Source organism: Pleurodeles waltl, chromosome 2_2, assembly GCF_031143425.1.
Source record: "Pleurodeles waltl isolate 20211129_DDA chromosome 2_2, aPleWal1.hap1.20221129, whole genome shotgun sequence".
Classification (NCBI taxonomy): domain Eukaryota; kingdom Metazoa; phylum Chordata; class Amphibia; order Caudata; family Salamandridae; genus Pleurodeles; species Pleurodeles waltl.
The window spans coordinates 711,953,050-711,973,273 of NC_090439.1; the positions used below are offsets into that span (position 1 = coordinate 711,953,050).

The following is a 20,224-nucleotide window of genomic DNA, read 5'->3' on the forward strand; positions in this document are numbered from 1 at the left end:
GGCCCTGTTGCCCCAGTCGATATCCCCACCTCCTTTACAGGTGGGGGGCATCTGGGCAGATGAAGACGAAGGTCTAGGGCCGATCGGAGCCCCCTCCTCCCGGGAGGTGACTCCCGGGCCTTGTGTGCCGCCCTCGGACCGGCCCCGCCCTCTGGGCGGATCAGGCCTCGCCAGCCGGCCGCTCGTAAGGTGGCTCAGGGGCCCCTGCAGAGCCGCCCTGCTGCTACAACTTCAGCAGGGGCATTGCCATACCTCCATCTACCCTCGGGGCCCTGCGGACACCAGGGCAGATGGGGAGAGAGGCGGGAGGCCGATCAGAGTCCCTGCTGCCTGGGAGGCCTGCTCACCGACTCCCGGGCCCTGCTTGATGCCTCCGGTCCCGCCTCCGGGACAGCACAGGCCTCGTCAGGCGGCCATGTAGTAAGTGGGTCAGGGGGTCACTACACAGCCGCCCCCGTGGCTACCGCCCCATTGGGGCGCCGCCGCACCTCCAACTTCACATGGGGGGCCAGCTGGGAGACAGACGGATCTCCTAACAGGATTTTTTCCGGGAGCTGGGACGGAGCTCTCTCAAGGCGCATCCGTCCTCAGTGCCATCTTGGCTCCGCCCTCGCGGGTTTAGAATGTTGAGTTTGCAGTTACAGGCAGACAAATAGACATTCAATACGCAGCTCCATTTGTGGCATAGTCGTTGGCGGGTACCCCAACTGGGGAAGAGGCTACAAGGGCCTTCATTGGGACCAGGGTGCCCAGAGAGACTCTGAGCTAGTTCTCACACTTGTTATATCTCTCACTGATTTCCCCTTTCATATTTGAGATATATTTGGCTGGCGAGCTTTCCCAACTGATGCTATCTAGTTTTGACGAACATTGTCTTAGCTTGGTGGAAAAGGGCAACTTAGCTTTATGCAGGACTGTGCGCAGGCAAAAGGGCACTAAGTGGTGGTTCAACCACTATATTGGGATAGGAGTATTTGTTTGAGCTCATTGATATTAGAGAAAATAGTGTCCAGTAGGTCGCCCAATTTGTGGGTGGGCTGCTTTATGAGTTGTCATCTGTATGTCTGCCATATCGTGAAAAAGTTTTTAATGTTTATTATTGCTTTCATTGTCAAAATGTAAATTGACATCACCCAATAATGTAAAAAAAAAAGTCTTCTATGTCCAAAGTTTAGCTATTACTTCTGGGAGCGCCTGGCTGAATGCTGAGGCAGGGCCTGGGTCGAGAGATATCAATATACCAGAGAAGGTGAATGTGGCGGAGAGCTCAAATGAGAAAAGTAAACATTTGCTTCCACAAACCTTTATGGGATTGAACTGTCCTTTTAGTGTATCTCTAAAACGTATGACCACCCCTCATATCTTTGCGAGTGCACCTTGCGAGAGACATGGTTACATTTGGTATGGAATCATCTTGTAGCCATGTCTCTGTGATGAAAACCACTTCTGATTATTTCTCATCCAGTAGTATGAACAATTCTGCACTATGTTTTGGCAGGGATCGACAAGTCACCTCTAATAGCAAATGAGAAGTGGCCATATCATACTGCTCAAAAGAAACAGTTAATTTAGAGGAGAGATTTTCATTCTTAAGAAAATTTGTTTTTTGAATAATTTATTGATCAATATCATTGTGGTTCTTATCAATCTTGCTTTCAAAGTATGCAGCTTTTTTGTTACTTAACTCTTGGGAGGGAATAGTGGGGACTGCAAAGGCTTTTCTTAAATTGGTCATCTGCCTTTACAGGTTGATTCAGCCATAGATTTTGATCACCTTAAATGATTAAGGCCTCCTTCTCTAAAGCGCACTAACCAATTTCTTCTAGTAATTTGGTAAGACTAGAATGAGAGTGTTGGTAGTTTATAATAACAAATTAAGTTTTATTGTTAATGTTCTGAAAAAAGTTGTAAAATCACAATCGGGTCAAAGAAAAGTGGTCCAACAGCAGCTGCTAACATTTGTCAATTAATAACCCTCCCCCTGCATCCCTGTTTAATTGGCTGATCTGATCTAAAGATATTACAATAGTTTGGAACTCGGTCATCAATATTTAGGTAGTGGTGTTCATAGAAGTACATAATAACAGGTTCAAGTTTTGTTTTTCAAAACAGTCCCACAATTTGGTGGTGGTGGGGGACCGCTGAATGGACATTGCAAAGGATAATATTTAAGTGTTCTTGCTTATGAACAGTGTGGGATGCAGAAGAGACTGATAGGAGATGCCTAGCCAAGAGTACTGTATTACTCTTTCACCTGGTATTAGTGGATGCATCCAGCTGGTTCTATGGGGAAGGGGAAAAACTGGCAGAGTACACTTTAGAGGTATTCTATACACGGTTTGAAAACTATTGCTTGTTTGACATTTGAACTGGCTGCTGGTCAACGCCAAGCGCAGATAGGATAGCCTTTGTTACACCTAAGCACACTTCTGGCATGCCTGCTGCGCTGTTGTGCATCTTTTTAGGTCGAGCGTGCAAGGGCATTGACCTGTTGAAAGTATTGTGGGCTTTTAACCAAGCTCACCTCACGCCCATCACTTTCACTCGTTCGTGGGCTTGCCTTTCAAAAATCCCTTGATGCCATTGGTAATTGCTTTATGTTTGTCCCACCTTGTGGCGGTTTTGTCACCGCCTTGCAGACTGACCCTGTTACATTGATTATTGCACGATTGTTGATATAGTTCAGCGTGGGTGAACTCTTAATTTTTTTTTTTATTATTATTCTTTTTTTTAACTTTTGTCTCATCCCTTCGTGTACCATGGCAGCCATGACCCTCATAGTGCTCACAGCGCAAACTCCATCGACAGTTTTGGAGCGCTGGTCACATTGTTCACACTATTACCTAATCAGAGTAATTTCTTTTGGCTTTCCCCTTCACACTCCATAGCTTTCCCAAAAACACTTATAAATGATACATGCTTTATTAAAAAACACAGAAATCCTCAAAGTGTCTCTCCCGGCTCAACAGCAGAGCTGATACTACAATATTCACTGTGCTCTGGAAAAGTCACCCCAAAATGCTTTTCGAGCATTCTTTTTCACCACATTTTGCCATAACTCAACCTTTGGTGGTCCTAGGACAATAGGACTACCACTAAAACATTCAACATGAGACACTCTTTCTGTTTAGGTCATCTCTGGGTCCCCACACTAGGTTAGTGGGGACCCCAAAATAATAACCCCTCCCACCATTTAGTCCCTTTTTAAGCTCTAATGCTGGAACTTTTTTTTTTACCACCTTCCAAACATTCACCACAACCTGCTCTTTCTATCTAGATTATCTCTGGGCCCCCACAATAGGTTAGTGAGGACCCCAAAATCATAACCCCTCCCTCCATTCAGTGTCTTTTTAATCTCTCTTATGGCTGGAATTTTTGTTTTACAGCTGAGAGTAGTTTGTGTTTTATGATCTTGTTTGTAATATCAGTGCAGTAGGTCTGCTAGCTCTGAAAATATGTAATGGACTACACCCTCTACGGGCTAAATATACGGTTATACTACTATACTTTCAGTCATTTACTTTTCATGTGATTATGCCTTCTAGGGTCTCACTATATGGTAACATGACCATGTTTCTTACAAATGCTATTTTAATTGTGGTGTCCTCTAGGGGCGATTCTGAGCATTACAGTCTAATGCCAAACATGTATTTATGATAAAGGTTTCTATTGGGTTTTTATAATAATAATTATATGTTTTGATTAATCTCTCCTTATTGAGTTATCACTAGGATTCAGGCCAACTTAACATACTTATTGCATTATAACTGTTTGAACACTTGATACGTTTGGGTGACCCGTTTAGTTTTTCTCTCATTACTTCTCCGTGGCTGTCTTGTTTTGGGAATTGTGTTCGCCAGCCAGCAACTCTGATGGTGGGCTGGTGAAAGTGGTATTCTATTGGAATTAGCATGATAAATGTAAATGAGGATTCTAAATGGTAACATTTTTATTTTTGGCTGATGATAGAGGAAGAAGGTAAATGGAAGTGCTTTGGTTATATACAGGGCCACTGGAATTATGTGGCAGGAAAAGACCAAATTATGAGGCAGGATTGACCACTTTATGTGGCAAAAAAGTCCAGTTAGGAATTTACAATGCCAATAGCTCTGACTCAAGCAAATGCGGTACCCATTGCATTGCAAATGCTTGTTATGGTTGAGTCAAAGAGATGAAAAGAACAAGGCAATCAATGGTGGCAGTCAAGAAAACCCTAGATGCCCGTCAGAAATCAAAATAAAAAATAGACTAAAAACAATGGGTAAAAATACTTGGCCCTTATTTATAAGCAGAAAACACAAATTACAATCTCAGCTCGTATATAGTTACAGGTAAGGCAAAATGCTGTGTGCTAAGTAGAAAGTGTAACAAACTGGAATGGACTTTTTGGATCTCAATATACTACTTGACAAAATAACAGGTAAACTAACAAGTAACAGACATGTAAGAGCAGTAAATTACATTTAGAAACAAAAGATAAAATAAGATGCTCAAAGCATAAAAAAAGCAAAATAGAGGCTCAGTAACATTTTCCAGCTCCTGTTCTGTTGTAAAAGGAATAATAAGCAAAAAATTTAAAGAAGATGGAAAGCGGGATGGCGATCTGAAACAAAGTTGTACAATAGCGCTTTGTAGCTGTTTGGCCCTTGTAAAAAAAATAAACAAGACATGGAAAAATAAGGTATTAAACGGGATGGTTGGTGGGAGTGATGAGAGTATGCCGGGAGGGAGGAGAAAAAGAAGGCGAGAGTAAGGAAACACATGCACACATGTGGAATGCTTTAAACAAAACACAATAATGAGTCTCTTCACACATGTAGTGGAGGGATACAACTAATCCTGTCCTAGCACTGTGAAACTGAAATATTTGTGGACGAGACTAGCAAAGGAATAGGAATAGGAATGAAAGCCATCAAATCAAGAAGCATTTACTGAGACATACAACAAAGCCATCCAGCCATGAGCAAGGAACTGACCCAAAGCTCACTTAATGTTGGAAATGACAGGTCAGTCCAACAGACAGCTAAAACTATCTGTAGCTGAGACCAAAAAATAGTGGTGTGAAGCAATATGAATACGTTGTTGTTACTATTGTTATTTAATGTTGATTACATTACACTAAATGCTCAAGCCACTTTTATTGCAGTTCCCACTACAGCTGGAACTGGAAGCGAAACTACAGGGATTGCAATATTTGATTACGAAAAACTGAAAACAAAAACTGGTAAGTGTTTTTATTTTTACAATAGGCAGCAGTACTATGCTCCTAAGTTAGTATGTGGAGTTTAGTAATAATATATATGAAATACGTAGCACCTTCCAATATGAAAAGCAAAATCATTTTATTCTTACACTGTTAAGTGCTGGGTTGGAGACATCCGGCAGAGACTTCTGCTCTGCCTCGGAGCGCCCTGGATGAGCGCTCCGTCCAATCCTAACGCTGCTTATTGCTGTCAGCAGCATGAAAGCAGTGTTAGGATTGAATACAGGGCAGGCTGGGCGCCTTTGTCTGCATAGGAGGGGAGGAGTGGATCGGAGCGATATAACGTTTAAAAAATATATATATATATATATATTTTATTTTTGGTGTCCCTCCCCCCCCAACCCCTGGCAGGCCGCCCCACCTCTTTTCCCTCCTGCGAGTCACCACTGGCTTTACATGTAAGTTCCCTGTTAACTTTAGTAGCATATTTTAAACAAAATAGTTTCTCGGAGAGGGGGTGAGGGTGCAATTATAGTGCCAGGATACCAGGTTCAAGTGAACAAAAGGGAAAACAAAAAACAGGAAACATAAGAAGCAACATAGTAACTGATACTGTCGTCTCTGTGGAGTGTTTGTTCAGTATTCAAGCAAAAAGCATGTGGGTATGCCCCCCCCCCCATGGGAGGGGGCTTCCAGGGGAGAGGGTTGTTGCCATCGGTCTGTAGGGGGGTCTTGAAGCCACCCTCTCAAGGCCTTTCCCTTCACCTCTGGGTGTAGTCTGGAGGTTAAGTCTGTCTGCTTTCACCATCTCAACTGATCTGGGAGATGCGGTTCTCAGTTAGATCCCGTCTCCATCACCAGTTCCCCGACCTACTCCTCCAGTAACTCATCTTCAGTCTCAGGGGACTCCCATTTATCTCCAACTTCAGACCACAGTGGTGTTATAGGTCTATTCCGGATTCCCCTTGCCTCTTTCTGCATCAGGGCTCTCTCCTCCGCCCGGGCCCAGAGTTAAAAAAATTTCACCCACGTTCCCAGATAGGGACCTCCCCGCACATTCTAAGCAATGGCTACATGTTGCATGGCTAGTGCCAGTACTAGATCCAGAAATCTATTCTTGACCTTCCGGGAGACTGGTCTAGGTAAGAGACCCAGCAGACAGGTATCAGGGTGTTTATCAGTGATCTGTATAGGGTGTTTTTTAGCCTCGCAACTACCTCATCCCAAAAATTGGATAATCCAGGTCAACCCCAAATCATGTGCCTGAAGTCCTAGTCCAGTGCTGCGCAACAGGGGCATTCCCAGGATTCAGCGCTGTAAATCGCTATTATCCTGTGGGGTTTAAGGTAGGTCCTGTGGCTATAATTGTACTGAATGTTTTTAAGATTTGAGTTGCTGAATTCTTTTTGAGGGTATGCTAGTATCCTCTTCCATTCCGCCTCTGTCAAATCTTGGCCTGTGTCAGTGGAACAGCGGGTCCAGAGGGCATCCTGTGGTTTCCCTGCCTGGACATTTAGTGCTCTATAAAACCACATGACCACATGCCTGCCAGATCCCAAAGTCAGTAGAAGCTGGAAAACCTGGTGATATGAGGATTTAGTGTCTGCCGACCCCCACAGATCCCGAAGAGCATGTAAGTGCTTCACAGATAAGAAACTGGCCTAAGGGTGTAAACCAGTTTGTTCTGATAAGTCCCCGAGGGGAACCAGGAAGTCTGCTTAAACAGTTGCCCAGTGTCACCAGCCTCACCTCTATCCATGAGTTTAATTGTCCTGCCATAAAATCGGTCTGGTGGTCGCCTTGGGGGTAGGCCCTCCAGTGGTAACTCAGGAGGGAATCCCTAGTGGTACGTTGTATCCTGCCACCAGAAGGATAGATATTGCCATAGACAGAAGAATAACCAGGCGTGGGACCAGCATCGAAGGTTGTAAGAGTTTCTCCAATAACAGCCCCTGGTTAGGTTCAGTGCCCATGGGGCCAAGTTCAGACAGACCCATATCACCCAACCATTTAGTAATCCGTTGTAGATGGGCCAGTAAAAATATAACTCAAAGTCTGGCTGTCCCATTCCACCTTCCAGAGTGGATAGTGCAACTCTTTGGCAACCATCATCTCAAATTAGTTCCGAAGGAGGGCATCAAGTTTTGGAAACCAGGCTATGGGAACCATCACCAGAAGGTTCACAAAGAAATAAAGGAGGCCCTGGAACATTACCAATTTAGAAAGCGCTGTATGAGATGACGGGGAACTTAAGGGAGCACCAAAAGGGGACACAAGACTTAAGGGACCAATAAGCCTCTCCCACATTTCCCTCCTGCAGATCCTCTAAGTCATGAAAGATCTGAAGGCCCAGGTATTTGAAGGTGCGTGGAGCCCAGAAGAGGCTTATCCTTATGAATAGAGGAGTGTCGCCCTGCTATCTTGCAGGTACAGCAAAAGTGAAAAATAAAATGGTAATAAAATCAGTTTGGTACCATTTTATTTTTCCTTTGCCAGCCTGATCTGTGAAGGTGGGGTGAGGCCATCCCTGTTGACTGGCAGCATGGGAGGAGGAGTGGTGACAGCAGTATAGAGCACGCATTTCACTTTGGCTGACTTTCTTGCGACGGCCAGCCTGACATGAACACTTTAAACCTCTCCAAACCAAGCTGTCTTAGACAGCCGGGTGGAGAGAAAGCACAGGGACCATGTGCCCAAAAGAGCTCTGAGCAAGCCCACTCCTACCAATCTTAAGGCTTCTCTCATACTGATTAATAGCATGAGAGCAGCATCTGGATTAGTTAGAGGGGTTTGCTCTAGGACCCTCGAGAAGAATACTGGGACCGGAAGACGTGAAGGCAGTAGGTAAGTTAAATATGTTTATTTCAGTTATTTAAACAGTAACTAAATTGCTAACATGCATTACATTAACTTTAATTTAAAAACGTTAATGTAATGCATATTAGCGATTTAGCGACTGTTTATAGCATGTGATCCTCTTTAACCCACTGATAGGCACTGTGAGAAACGCTCACTGCATTTAGCCTCATCTCCGGAGATCTCAGTCGTGGCTCGTTATAAACACTGTTAATAACAAGCCACAATTGAGAGCTTTGGCTCTGAGCCTAAAGGCACTGATGGTGTCTCCCAGTTTGTTTGCTCACCCCACCACTGAAAATGGCTGCTAGACACCACTGACAGGGCCTATAATATATCAGTGAGGCAAGAGGCAGGACAGCAGGTGCTGCTAATCACCGGGAACAAACGTCTTACCAAGATTAAGCTGAAGGCCCGGAGACAGGCTGAAGACATGAAGGAGCTGCAGCACCTGATGGACATCTCTTTCACCACCTTGAAGATAAATAAGGAGATCGTCCATATAAAACGAGATGATGTGAAATGAGCCATCCATCTTGATGCCCCGGTCTACCCTTGCCAGCAGTTCAATTGCTTTGACGAAAAATAGGGGAGAGAGGGAGCATCTCTGCCTCGTCCCCATAAATACCTTATGGGGATCAAAGATTGTTTTACCTGTTTTAACCCTTGCCATTGGGTGGGTATAAAGTAGCTGTACCCATTTCACCCATCTTGCACCCAGGCCCATCCGTATCATAATGGCGTCCAGGAAATCCCATCACACTTTGGCAAACGCCTTCTGAAGGTCCACCAACATGATCACTGCAGCTGTGCCAGGTGGTCAGTCTCAGGCATAGAGGATGGAGTAAATCCTGCAGAGGTTAAGGGAGGTATTTCTAGTTTGACTCAACTCATTTTGTTCTGTATAAATAAGGGTCTTCTTGTGGGACAGCAGTCAGGAGGCCAATACCTTCCTAAGTATTATAAAGTCTGAATGAAGCATTGAGAGAAGTCGGAAACTGATGCGCCGAGAGAAGTGGATTTCAGCAGAGGGACTACCAAAGCCTCCTGAGTCGTAGCCAGGAGCATGCCCATTCTGTAAGCATCTGCATACATGTCTCCCAATCTCGGCACCAACACTGCCCCAAACTCCGCATGGAAATCCAAAGGAAGCCCATCAGTTCCCAGCATTTTGCTGGGAGCTGTAAGCATCTGCATACTTGTCTCCCAATCTCGGCACCAACACTGTACCAAACTCTGCATAGAAATCCTAAGGAAGCCCATCAGCTCCCAGCATTTTGCCCAATGCCATGGTTTTAATAGTACTGCAGAGCTCCATTTCAGTAACAAGTGCACTCTGCTCCTGGTCCGCAGTGGGGAGGCATCAAAGAGCAAGGTGGTCTAAAGTGAGGCCAAGCTCCGATGGTAGGTCAGCTTCTGGCGGGTGGTAAAGAGAGACATAGTAGTCCTGAAACGCCCCATTAATAACTTTATGGGAGAAAAGGATAATGCCATTCGGAGCAAGCAGGTGAGTGTTAGAGACCCCTCTACTCTCAGGACAGATCTGCCAGACCAGGAGCCTCCCCAACTTCCCTTCTCTCCTTGTGCACCAGGCTTATGTAGCTCTTATAGTTGTGGAATTGGAGGCACTCCAGTGCCAGATTGTAGAATTCCAGGGTATCCAAGAGGCGTGCAAGAGCCTCCAGGTTTGCACCCTGTTTTTTATCACAAGCATGGAGGACATCCTCCAGTTTCAGGATCTCTTGTTCCAAGTCACACTGAATTCCCACAGATTGCCCCAAATAGGGCCCCCTTACAACTACTTTAAAAGCCTCCCACTTATGTCCCTACTCAATGCGGTCCACGGCTTTGAGGTTAAGTATTCTTTAATACAGTCTGCTACTGCGTCCGTGAGGGGGGGTATCCTCCAGGGCCGCCAAATGCAGTCTCCATGTGGGTATGTACAAATCAGTTGAGCACAGTGTCATAAGGAGAGGACTGTGGTCTGATATGGTGTGACCTAGATATGCCGTATGTGGAACAGTGCCACTAAGGGCCATAGAGTAGACAAAGCAATCAGTCCTGGTGTGAAAATGATATAGGCCAGAGTAAAAGGAGTAGTCCCTACCATTGGGTGCTCAGTGCACCAGGAGTCCTCCATATCCCAGTGTGTAAACCAGGAGTTTAAGCTAGCAGCAATATCCTTTGGGCCATCACTCTGCCATGGAGGAGTGGAGCGGTCCAGGATCATATCAAGCATGCAGTTGAAGTCTCCTTCAAGAAGGTAGAGTCCCCCCACCAATCCCAGCCCACACACATTCCAAGTCAGCAGTTTATAGGCTTTAACTAATGCAGTAATGGTGTATATAGGACATCATTTGGATGTAACACAGTATTCCCACCACCACCCGCCTGAGGATCTGATGGGCTAGCAGGGACTCTGTGGGCTCTTTCCATGGTGAAGAAGGGTGATAGATGGGATGGGGCCATGACAGTCACCTGTCAGGGTTCTAGATAGGACACCATGTCAGTTCTCTCAAACCTTTCCAGAAATCCCACTATATAAACGTTATTACATTGAATGCAGTCTTCTGCATCTTTTGTGCGCCGTTCTAGCAGCTGCACGTATTCTGTCAAGTGGGTGAGTTGGTGCCTCATGATTTGGTGTAAGAGTTGTAAGTCGGTGAGGGATGATTCCGTTTTTTTAACTCTGTCAGCCAGTTTCTGATGGTTCGCACAAAGCAAGCCCAGTTCAATCAACACAATTCCTATTTCTTTCTGAAGCATGTTTGTTGTGTCCTCTATAGCCCCCAGAATCTTTTTGAGGGTTCCTTGCAGGGCCTAGGGTGAGGAATTTGAGGGAAACTTAGAGGCCTACATTTCTGGATAGGAGTCATGAAGCGACTGGCTTGACCTGGGCAAACCTTGTGCCCTGGTCTTCAGCTTACCCATTGCAGCTCACAGTGCAATGTGGAAACACAGGTTTGCCCTCTGGTGCGGTATATGTGGCCCCTTGCACCAGCAGATGAGGCCAAACAGCGTATTGCGCCAAGCACCACCTCCAGTGGAAACTCTAGCTGAGTAGGGCCACTGCCATCTTAGTCATAGAGAAAGGGGGCTGAGCTTTGCAGTTGGGGCTCCCAGGGCAAGTACGGATGTTACAAGGCTACCCACTGTGTGTGATAAGTCTAAGGGGAACCCAATCACCTCCTCTACATCAAGCTGGTGGCTCCAGAGTTAGCTTCAACACAAGTATCGGTAAGAAAGAGTTGAGGGGGTGAAATCCAGTCTGGCCCCTGCACGCCTCCTACAAATCTGCACCAGGGGAGGCTCTCTACACCGGCAGAGACTCCAGTGTCAGCAGCCCCAAAGGGCTGCCAGGTTCCCAATCGTGGTTTTGAGTGTCATCTAGGCAGGAGGAGGCCCCCACTGTTCCACCCTGCACAATAGGGGTATACAGCTCCTTGGTATGTGGATATTCCAGGGGGTGCACCGACACAGCTGTTTCCAGGGGGGATGGTCCAGGGTACAAGACAGGCCAAGTTGCACTGGTTCCACCCTCGGGAAGAAGGCAGTGTATCAGAAGGGGACACTGCTTACCCCAAAAGTTGGGAATCCCTTTGCAAAGAAGCACTTCTGCCCCAGGGGTCCACACAATAAGGGCCATCCACCAAACAGTATCTCAAGCCTGGGAGCTCCAAGAGTTCCAGACAGTTCTCCCAGTGCGCCACGAGGTAGGTGTTGAAGTACACTAGCAAATGCAAAGTCCTGGGCAGGTATACAGCCCAAGGAAGTGGTCCAGGCAGTAGGGCAATTCACTCAGTCAGGGTCCCTGGTGCTCAGGACGGGCCCTCCCCAGCGCAGTCTATCTGCTGTTGTCAGCTTCATCATAGGGGTGGGGGCAGCCATGGGCCTCTGTCAAGATCAAGTCCAAGGTAGGCTAGTTCATTGCGCTGGATGGCCATGGTTCCCATCTCAAAGCTGTGAGGGTGGCCAACCAGTATCTGCTTCCCCACCCAGTCTACGCTGCACTCTCTTCAAAGTCGCAGGGGCCATTCTGGTCTCAAGGGATCCCAGTTCAGGGTCACGCTTCAGGTGCACGAGCCCTCCAGCCTCCTGTTCCATATGGGCCATAGAGGCGCTCTATGCTCTGTCTACTTCACAATGTCAGGGAAACTATTGCCCTCTCGCAGCACTCTTGCAGGCCCTCGATGCCCATAGGCCTCGCTCCCGGTTTAAAGGCATGCCTGCACCACTGCGAAAGCAGCGCAAGACTAATCCAAACAGGAGGGGGGTTTGGCTCGCCTCCGGGGAGCCCCAGATCAGTCCAGCTCTCCCCCGGCACAGAGGCTCCAGGTGTCAGGTGGCCAGAGGAAGGTAGGATAGGCGTTTCTGTGTATTCGCTGTAAGAGCCTGCAAGGGAGCCAGGCCCGTCCCAGTTCCAAATGGGCCTCGTGTCGCTTAGGGGCGTCAGCCGAGTCACTGATGAGCTGGCAGACCCCAGGTGGCTCCAACAGGTTTCCCCTCACAAGTGAGCAGTTAGGGGGGTAAGATTGGATTAAAGAGGTTTAGCTTGGAACTTAAGGCTCAGCCGTCTGTTCTGTCAGCCATCTTGGCTACGCCCCTCTTTTGCCACTAGACTGTCAATGGTGGATGTAAGGTGCCACTCTATTTTAATAGTCATGTTTGGGAATTGCATGTCAACACATATGCCAACTTTACTCTGTTGTTTTAGATTTTGAGCCACCATGATGAGGGATTGAAGAAGACTTCATAATTGCCCCCTCACCCACTTTCTCTCTAATGTCAGTGGTTTCTAACCTTTGCAACTCTCTTTCAGCTTGAATCTAAAGTAATAAGACAGTTGCTGATGGTGCAGCGTTACTGGCTGAATAGTGCCATCAATGTGAAGCAGAATAGTTTTGCCTTTTAGGCACTCAGTCCAATGGAATAGGTAATGAAAGCCTTTAAGACAGATGTCGATGTCACAAGTATGGGTTGTAGGAAGCCGGCTCAGTATATGGTGTACACCTATAGGTGAGGCACCCTGTACTGAGTCTAGGTAACCCTTAGTGATAGTGTAGGTGGCTCTAGATAACCAGAGCTCTCCTAGGGATAGCTGTGGAGAGCAGCTGAGGCTTATCTAGGAGGGTGTAAAGTGGTTTTCAAATACCACACAGGCTAGTCAGTCGCGCACACACAGGAAAGAACCACACCAGTGTTAGAAAAATATGGAATATTTATTATAACACACACTCTAGAACTAACTTGTGGTACATCTCCTAACTGAAGATATGGTCATACAAAAACACACTTAGCAAAAGGTATAAAATAAAATGAGCCCCTAATGGGGGTGAGGAAACCATATACTAAAAACATGAAATGTGAAAATCACTTCCAACCCACACTACCACCCAAGGACCCTTAGGCCTAGGTAAGTACTAAAGCCCGAAAGGTAGGTAGGTAGTATTCCCCAGGCGCCCGTGTGCAGAGAAGAAATCTCGGGTCAATGTCCATAGGCTATCATGGGTAAGTTGCTGTTGGAGTTTTTGCATTTTAGGACCCTTCCCAGAGGACCTCGAGGAAACCCATTAGGACAAGGGAGGTTGTACCTCTACCCTTGGATACCCAGAACAGTGGAGTTCCCTCACCAGGGAGCCCAGGTGCAGAGCAGTGCAGTCATGCCAGAACCTCTAGCTGAAGTTAATGGGATCTCAGTTGTCCAGCTGCTGTCGCGACACGTGGACCAGGTCGGTGGAACCCAGGTATGGATTCCGGAATAAGAGAACTTGAGAGAGGGGACAGAGTCCAGGCCACCCAGAGGTGCCACAGCGGTGCAGGGGGGCAATGCCCACCCTTCTCTGTGATGCTTCCTGAAGGGCGGTGGATGAAAAAGTGCACCTGTGGAGTCTAGGTGATAAAGGAGTCATCATCCACGAGCTGTCCCATGCCGGTCATCAGATTGCAGAGAGGGATCATTGGTTATTGGGACCATAAACTAGCCTTGGCAAATGCAGAGAAGCATTGCACTGAGTTTGCAGGATTTGTGGGGACCAGCAAGGTCTAGGTGACTCAACCTTGGCAGGTAGGCCAGAACCAGCCCTCAGCAAGCAGGAGAGCCAGCAGGAATCGTTGGAGCACCCCAGCAGGACCCTATTGCAGCAGGCACAGGGAGGCCTCAGCAGCACAGCAAAGAGGGATGCTCCTGTTGCAGGAGTTGCAGAGAGGATGTAGTTCTCAGAGCTGGAGACTGCTTGAGGCCGGGGATTCTTGGAGCTAGGAGGTGTTCCGGCTGAAGAGTCAACAAGCCTTGACAAAGACAAGCAGATGTGGTGCACAGGGGTTCCACCGAGCACCTCCAGCGAGGGGCACAACCTTCCTAGTTCCAAGGCAGATAGGTCAGACCCCTGGAGAGCCACAGAACCACCACCTGTGTTGCATAGCTTTGGAGAGTCTGTTGGTCAGCAGGATCCACAAGCCATTCGTCATTTAGGTTCCTGGGGAGTGACTTCTTCACTCCAAGGAATACTCCTTCTTGCTTTATTAAGTAAAGGCAGAGTCCCAGTGACTCTGGAGGATGCACGGTCAAAGGGTTGCAAAAACTATTTGCCGAACTTGGAAACAAAGTTGCATTAGGAGCCCTCCTACTGGCTACAGTCTTGCTTCTGGTTCCAGCTAAGAACAGCAGTGGGTCCGGTGTCCAGGTTGTAGAAGTGTCTTGCAGAGGAGACTGGCAGTCGGTTCCTGAAGTCTGGGAGACGAATCTAGGGTCCCACCCCCAGGGGAACCCTTAAGTAACCCAGGAAGGGGGTTGGACACTCACTACAGTGACCCACCTATCACAGTGGGTCAGGGATGTCAGTCAGCTGGGCTAATCAGTCAGATGCTCCAAGGGGCCTCTGCTCATCTTAAGATGGCAGAGGCAAGTGGCCAGCTGGCAGAGCTCTGTGCACCTCCCTAGTGGAGAAGGTGGACAGAGGGGTGGTCACTCCACTCTCCTTTGTGTGGTTTCCCGTCAGACGAGGAACCAGGGTTCCTGCACTGGTGCAAACCAGTTTATGCAGGAGGGCACCAAATGTGCCCTTCGAAGCAGTCTGGTGACGCTCAGAGGCACCCCCACCGCAGCCCAGAAACACCTATTCTAAAGAAGAAGTGGTCACACCTCTGTCCTACAGGAAATCATTTGTTCTGCCTTCCCCTTGCTGAGTTAGCCTCCGAAGCAGGAGGGCAGAACAGTGTCTGGGGTTGGCAGCAGCACAGGCTGGCATGCAGACCCTGTAAGTTTGTACAGGCCGACATGGGGAATCCCCTAGGGAACCCCCAGAGTACATGGTATCATGAAACTAGCACTGGAATCATTGTAGTTGCATGATTCCAACATATTTGACACCTATGTTCGGAGAAGCCATTATGTAGTTGGACCTCTTGTGTGGACCAGTGTTCACTACATACCTTGAGATGGCTTCCCCACACTTTCAAAGCCCAGGGAATGGAGTCTGGGGTTTGTAGGGGCACCTCTGCCCATACAGGGGTGCCCTCCCACTTTGAACTCTGCACCCTGCCCTTCGGCTAAAGGGCCTACCTTAGGGGTGACTTACAGGGTCAGAGAGTAGTGACTATGATATAAGGCATACCTTATATCTGGAGTGAAAGGTGCATGCACCATTTCACACAGGCTGCAATGGCAGGCCTGTAGTCACAGTTTGCAAGGGCACTCATGGATGGCACAATACATGCTCCAACCCATGGGGGACTCCTGGTGTACCAATGCCCTGGGTACCTAAGTACCATGTACTAGGGACTTACCTGGGTGCCCCAGTAAGCCAATTGTGGGGTGTAAAAGTTACCTTGCAACTACATTTAGGGGGGAAAACACTGACACTGGGGCCCTAGTTAGCAGGATCCCAATTTACTACAGACTAAACACACTGACACCAGGCAAAAAGTTTGGGTACCTATGCCAGAAAGGCGCTACTTTCCTACATAACCACCCCCCAACGAAAGAGGATAAGACTAGCTTTAACCAGGTGAGTCTTCATTTTCTGCACGGAAATATCTGGAAAGTCCATCTGCATTGGCATGGTTACTCCAATGTCTATGTTCCCCTAAAAAGTCTATACCCTGTAGGAAAACGGAGCACCTCAAAAGTTTTGGATTTTCAGCCTTCATCTGTTTGTGGTCTGTCTGAACAATGAAGTAAGTGTCAAACAGGTATGGCCTCAACTTCTTCAGGGCCCAGACCACAGCAAAGGCCTCCCTCTCTTTAGCTGACCAAAGTTTCTCTCTGGGGGTTGACCTTCTGCTGATGAAAGCTACTGGTTGATCCTGGCCCTCTTCATTAGGTTTAGGTAGTACTGCTTCTATTCCTATTTCTGAAGCATCTGTCTGAACAATGAATTGTTTGTAGTAGTCAGGGCTTTTAAGCATTGGAGTTGAGCATGTGGCCTTTGGCATCAAAGGCCGCTTGACAGCTAACAGTTCATTGTACTTTTTTAGGCATCTTCTTCGATGTGAGATCATTCAAGTGGGTCACAATGGAGCCATACCCTTTTACAAATCTCCCGTAATACCTAGTCAGGCCGAGAAAAGCTCTGACCTGATTCTGAGTAGTTGGAGCAACCCAATGGTTTGGATTTTGCTCTGTAAAGGTTGAACTTGGCCTCCACCTACCAGGTGGCCCAAGTAAACAACTTTTCGCAACCCTATCTGGCATTTAGTAGCCCTGATAGTGAGGCCTGCCTTTTGTAAGGCCTCAAGTACACTCCTGAGGTGGACCTGGTGATCCTGCCAAGTGGAGCTAAAGAGAAGCAATATCATCTAGATATACTGCACTAAACTCTTCCAGCCTGTCAGAACTTGATTCACCAATCTCTTGAATGAGGCAGGTGCATTTTTCAAACCAAAGGGCATCATAGTGAAGTGATAATGCCCACCAGGAGTGGAAAATGCCATTTTAGGTTTGGCAGCATTAGTTGTTTGATCCACCAATAGCCTGCAGTCAAATCAGAAGTGCTGACATACTTGGCTGCTGCCAGAGCATCACTCAAATCACCTGCCGTGGGGATAGGATGGGCATCAGCCTTAGTGACGGCATTGAGGCTCCTGTGTTCAACACACAACTTCATTTCTTTTGTTCCACCTGGGAATGAGTTTTGGACCCAAGTACTACAGGACTAGCCCAAGGGCTGTCTGAAGGCTCAATACCCCTAACGCAAGCATCTTTTGGACCTCTGCCCAGATCTCTGACATGGTCAGACTACCTCTACATTTTGCTCTCGACAGGCAGACTATTATCTTTAGCCACATCATGGCCATATTAGGTGGTCTGACAGGGTGTCAGGAAAAAGAGTTCTGAAAATTGACTGAGAACTTGTCTGCAGTCAGCTTGTTGCTGTTCAGTGAGGCAGTCCGCAAAGAATACCCCATCCACTGAACCATCAACAGGGTTGGGAAAGAAGGTCAGAGAGAGGATCACTCTCTTCTTTCTGTCCTTCATCAGTGCCCTTGAGCAAGCTCATGTCAGCCCTGTTGAAATAAGGCTTTAGGCGATTGAATGAAAGACCATATGAGGGCTTCTTTGAGTGCCCAGGTCAACCAAATAAGTGACCCTTTTTCTCCATAATTGTGTGGGGGCCGCTCCACTTGTCTTGGGGTGCTCTTGGGGCCACAGGCTCCAAAACCCACACTTTCTGTCCTGGCTGGTAAGCAGCACAGCCTCTTGGTCATGCCATTGCTTTTGCAGCTTCTGGAAGGCCTCAGGTTTTTTAATGGCCTTCTTCATATAGTCAGCTATACGTGACAGTAGGACTATTACATAATCCACAATGTCCTGTTTGGGGGTTTGGTAAGTTCCTCCCACCCTTCCTTCACAAGACAAAGAGGTCCCCTAACTGGATGTCCAAACAGAAGCTCAAATTGGCTGCAAACCACTCCCTTCAGTGACACCTATTGGTAGGCAAAAAGAAGGCAAGGTAGTAGGACATCCCATCTCCTCCTAAGGTTTTCAGAGAGCCCCTTGATCCTACCATTAAGGGTTTTGTTGAATCTTTCAACTAACCCATTTCCTTGTCGATGTTAATGGGTGGTGAATGTGTAAGTTACACCACACTCCTTCCACATGAGGTTTGCACCCCTGTCTGATAACACATCCTTATGGAAACCCACTCTGGTCCCACGGGCAATAGCGTCTGGGTACCTGGTGGCATAGTCCATCACCACCAGAATAAATCTGTTCCCAGAGGCTGTAGGAGGGTCAAGGGGGGCAACATTGTCAATCCCTACCCTGTCAATGGGAACCCCAACCACTGGTAGTAGAATTAAGGGGGCCTTTTTAGTGCCACCTGACTTGCCACTGGCTTGGCAGGTGACAATGGAGCGACAAAACTCTTTGGTGTTTTCAAACATGTGGGGCAAGTGGAAGTGTTGGACACGTCTGGCCTAAGTCTTGCTTTGTCTCAGATGTCCTTCAAGGGGAATGTCATGTGCCAGGGTCAATAAGAACTCCCTAAACCTCTGAGGTGTGACCAAACTCACTGGGCTGGGAATCTCAAGCCTCAGAGTAAAGGATACCATTTTCCCAGTAGATCCTGTGGGATCCACTGATATCCCCTGCCTCTTCTGCAGCAGCTTGCTGTCTGAGGCCTTCATGAGAGTGCCAGGATTTCTGCTGTAGACTAAATTTCTCCCTGGAGGGTCACCCTGCTCCCAAAAGCTCTGCTGGGTTAGGCCCATGCTCCTCTGGGGCAGGTTCCTCACAAGGGGCAAGATAATCTCCCTGAGGAGACTGATCCTCACATGAAGTCTGGGTAGAGGGTAACTTTGAATGGAGCTAAAGGACTTTGGCTCGTGGCAAAGAGACAGACGAGTGGCAAATATTCCCAAAGTGTATAAGCCTTCCACAGGATGAGCATTTCTTTTCACTGGGTGAGGCTTCTACTTAAAGGCAGAAACTTGGCTCAGCTATGGCTGCATTGCAAGTGTGTTTGGTGGTCTTGGGGCTTTTTTCCTCCCTATTGTTTTGACCCCCTAGAGCTGTATTATGTATTGAGCGCACTATTCATGTTTAAGCCACAGAGAATCCGATTACAATAAATATGCTGCTCTCAGAGCAGCGGCGATCTCATGGCTGCCCTGTGGTCAGTGCCCTCAACTGAAATGCAGTGTAGTTGCTTTAATCAGTTACTCTGTGATTCACTGTGCAGGTGGCACCCACATACACTTTAAAGAGGGGATAGAGATCCCCTTAAAGATGGGTGCAGTGAGTGACTGCACCCGCCTGCAGGGAGATGCATGGGGGTGGTTTTATGGGACCCACTTGATCCCTCTCCAGAGTGCTGCCCTCAGGGGTGCACTCACAGTGTGCCTCTAACAGCTTCTTTGTCTTTGCGCCACACATCCATAAGAGGTAAAGAGATCCCTCATTTGCATGCTCTACACCTCATGCAATTGAGGGAATACCCTCTTGAGATAGTGCTGGTGCTACATGTGTGCCATCACTGTCAGTATTACAGAAAGGGCCACATAAGCATATTAGGTCCATTCTGTAATACCAAATCACGCTGGGAGCGCTAAAAGATGTGCATGGCTGTTGAGGCTGCAGCCCAGGGTACTTTGTATAATATGGCCCCTGGTTGCCTGGTTTTGTTTTGATTGCGTTTAACAGTGCTGCTTACATGTGAGACCCAAAGGATTATGAGAGAGTCCAGGTGTAAGGATGCCTAGTGGAGCTTTGCAAGTTTCAGGCAGAATAAGTTATATTTTCACCAAGGTGTAGCCTTTAATCAGTTGTTCTTATGTCTCATCATGCACTATACAGGTACTGATAAGTTATTTGAGCTGTGGGCATTCAGAATCTCAGTTGAGGTGGCCAATAAGTGTGGACCTACATTACTTAGAGTCCTGGATAATTTAAAAATGCACCTGCCTACTAGATGAAGGAGCATTTGCCTTCTTGAATCGTCCACAGTGACTGTGGCAAAAAAGTAGGACTCTAAGCACTCGACCTGCAGTTATGTCTCTCCCAGGAGGAATATAGAGAACTAGCTCTTTGTGATAGGCATTCTGTCACGAAATACATGGTGGAGGATGCAAATCATTTGGTAGAGTGCATGACAAAAATATCAAGGAAAATATATTGAGGGACATGAATATTATGTCAAAAAAATCATCACTACCAAAATATCATGG

At 47.3% G+C, this 20,224-nt stretch overlaps 1 protein-coding gene across 3 annotated transcripts in view; it reads left to right on the forward strand.

The window, feature by feature from the left end:
* ADHFE1 (alcohol dehydrogenase iron containing 1) overlaps positions 1-20,224 on the forward strand; it is a 300,399-nt gene that overhangs the window by 162,420 nt on the left and 117,755 nt on the right. For all 3 annotated transcript variants that reach the window (XM_069220269.1, XM_069220270.1, XM_069220271.1), the window contains one exon: positions 5,147-5,224. In XM_069220269.1, coding sequence (XP_069076370.1) covers positions 5,147-5,224 — 78 coding nt within the window. The remainder of the gene's footprint in view (positions 1-5,146; positions 5,225-20,224) is intronic.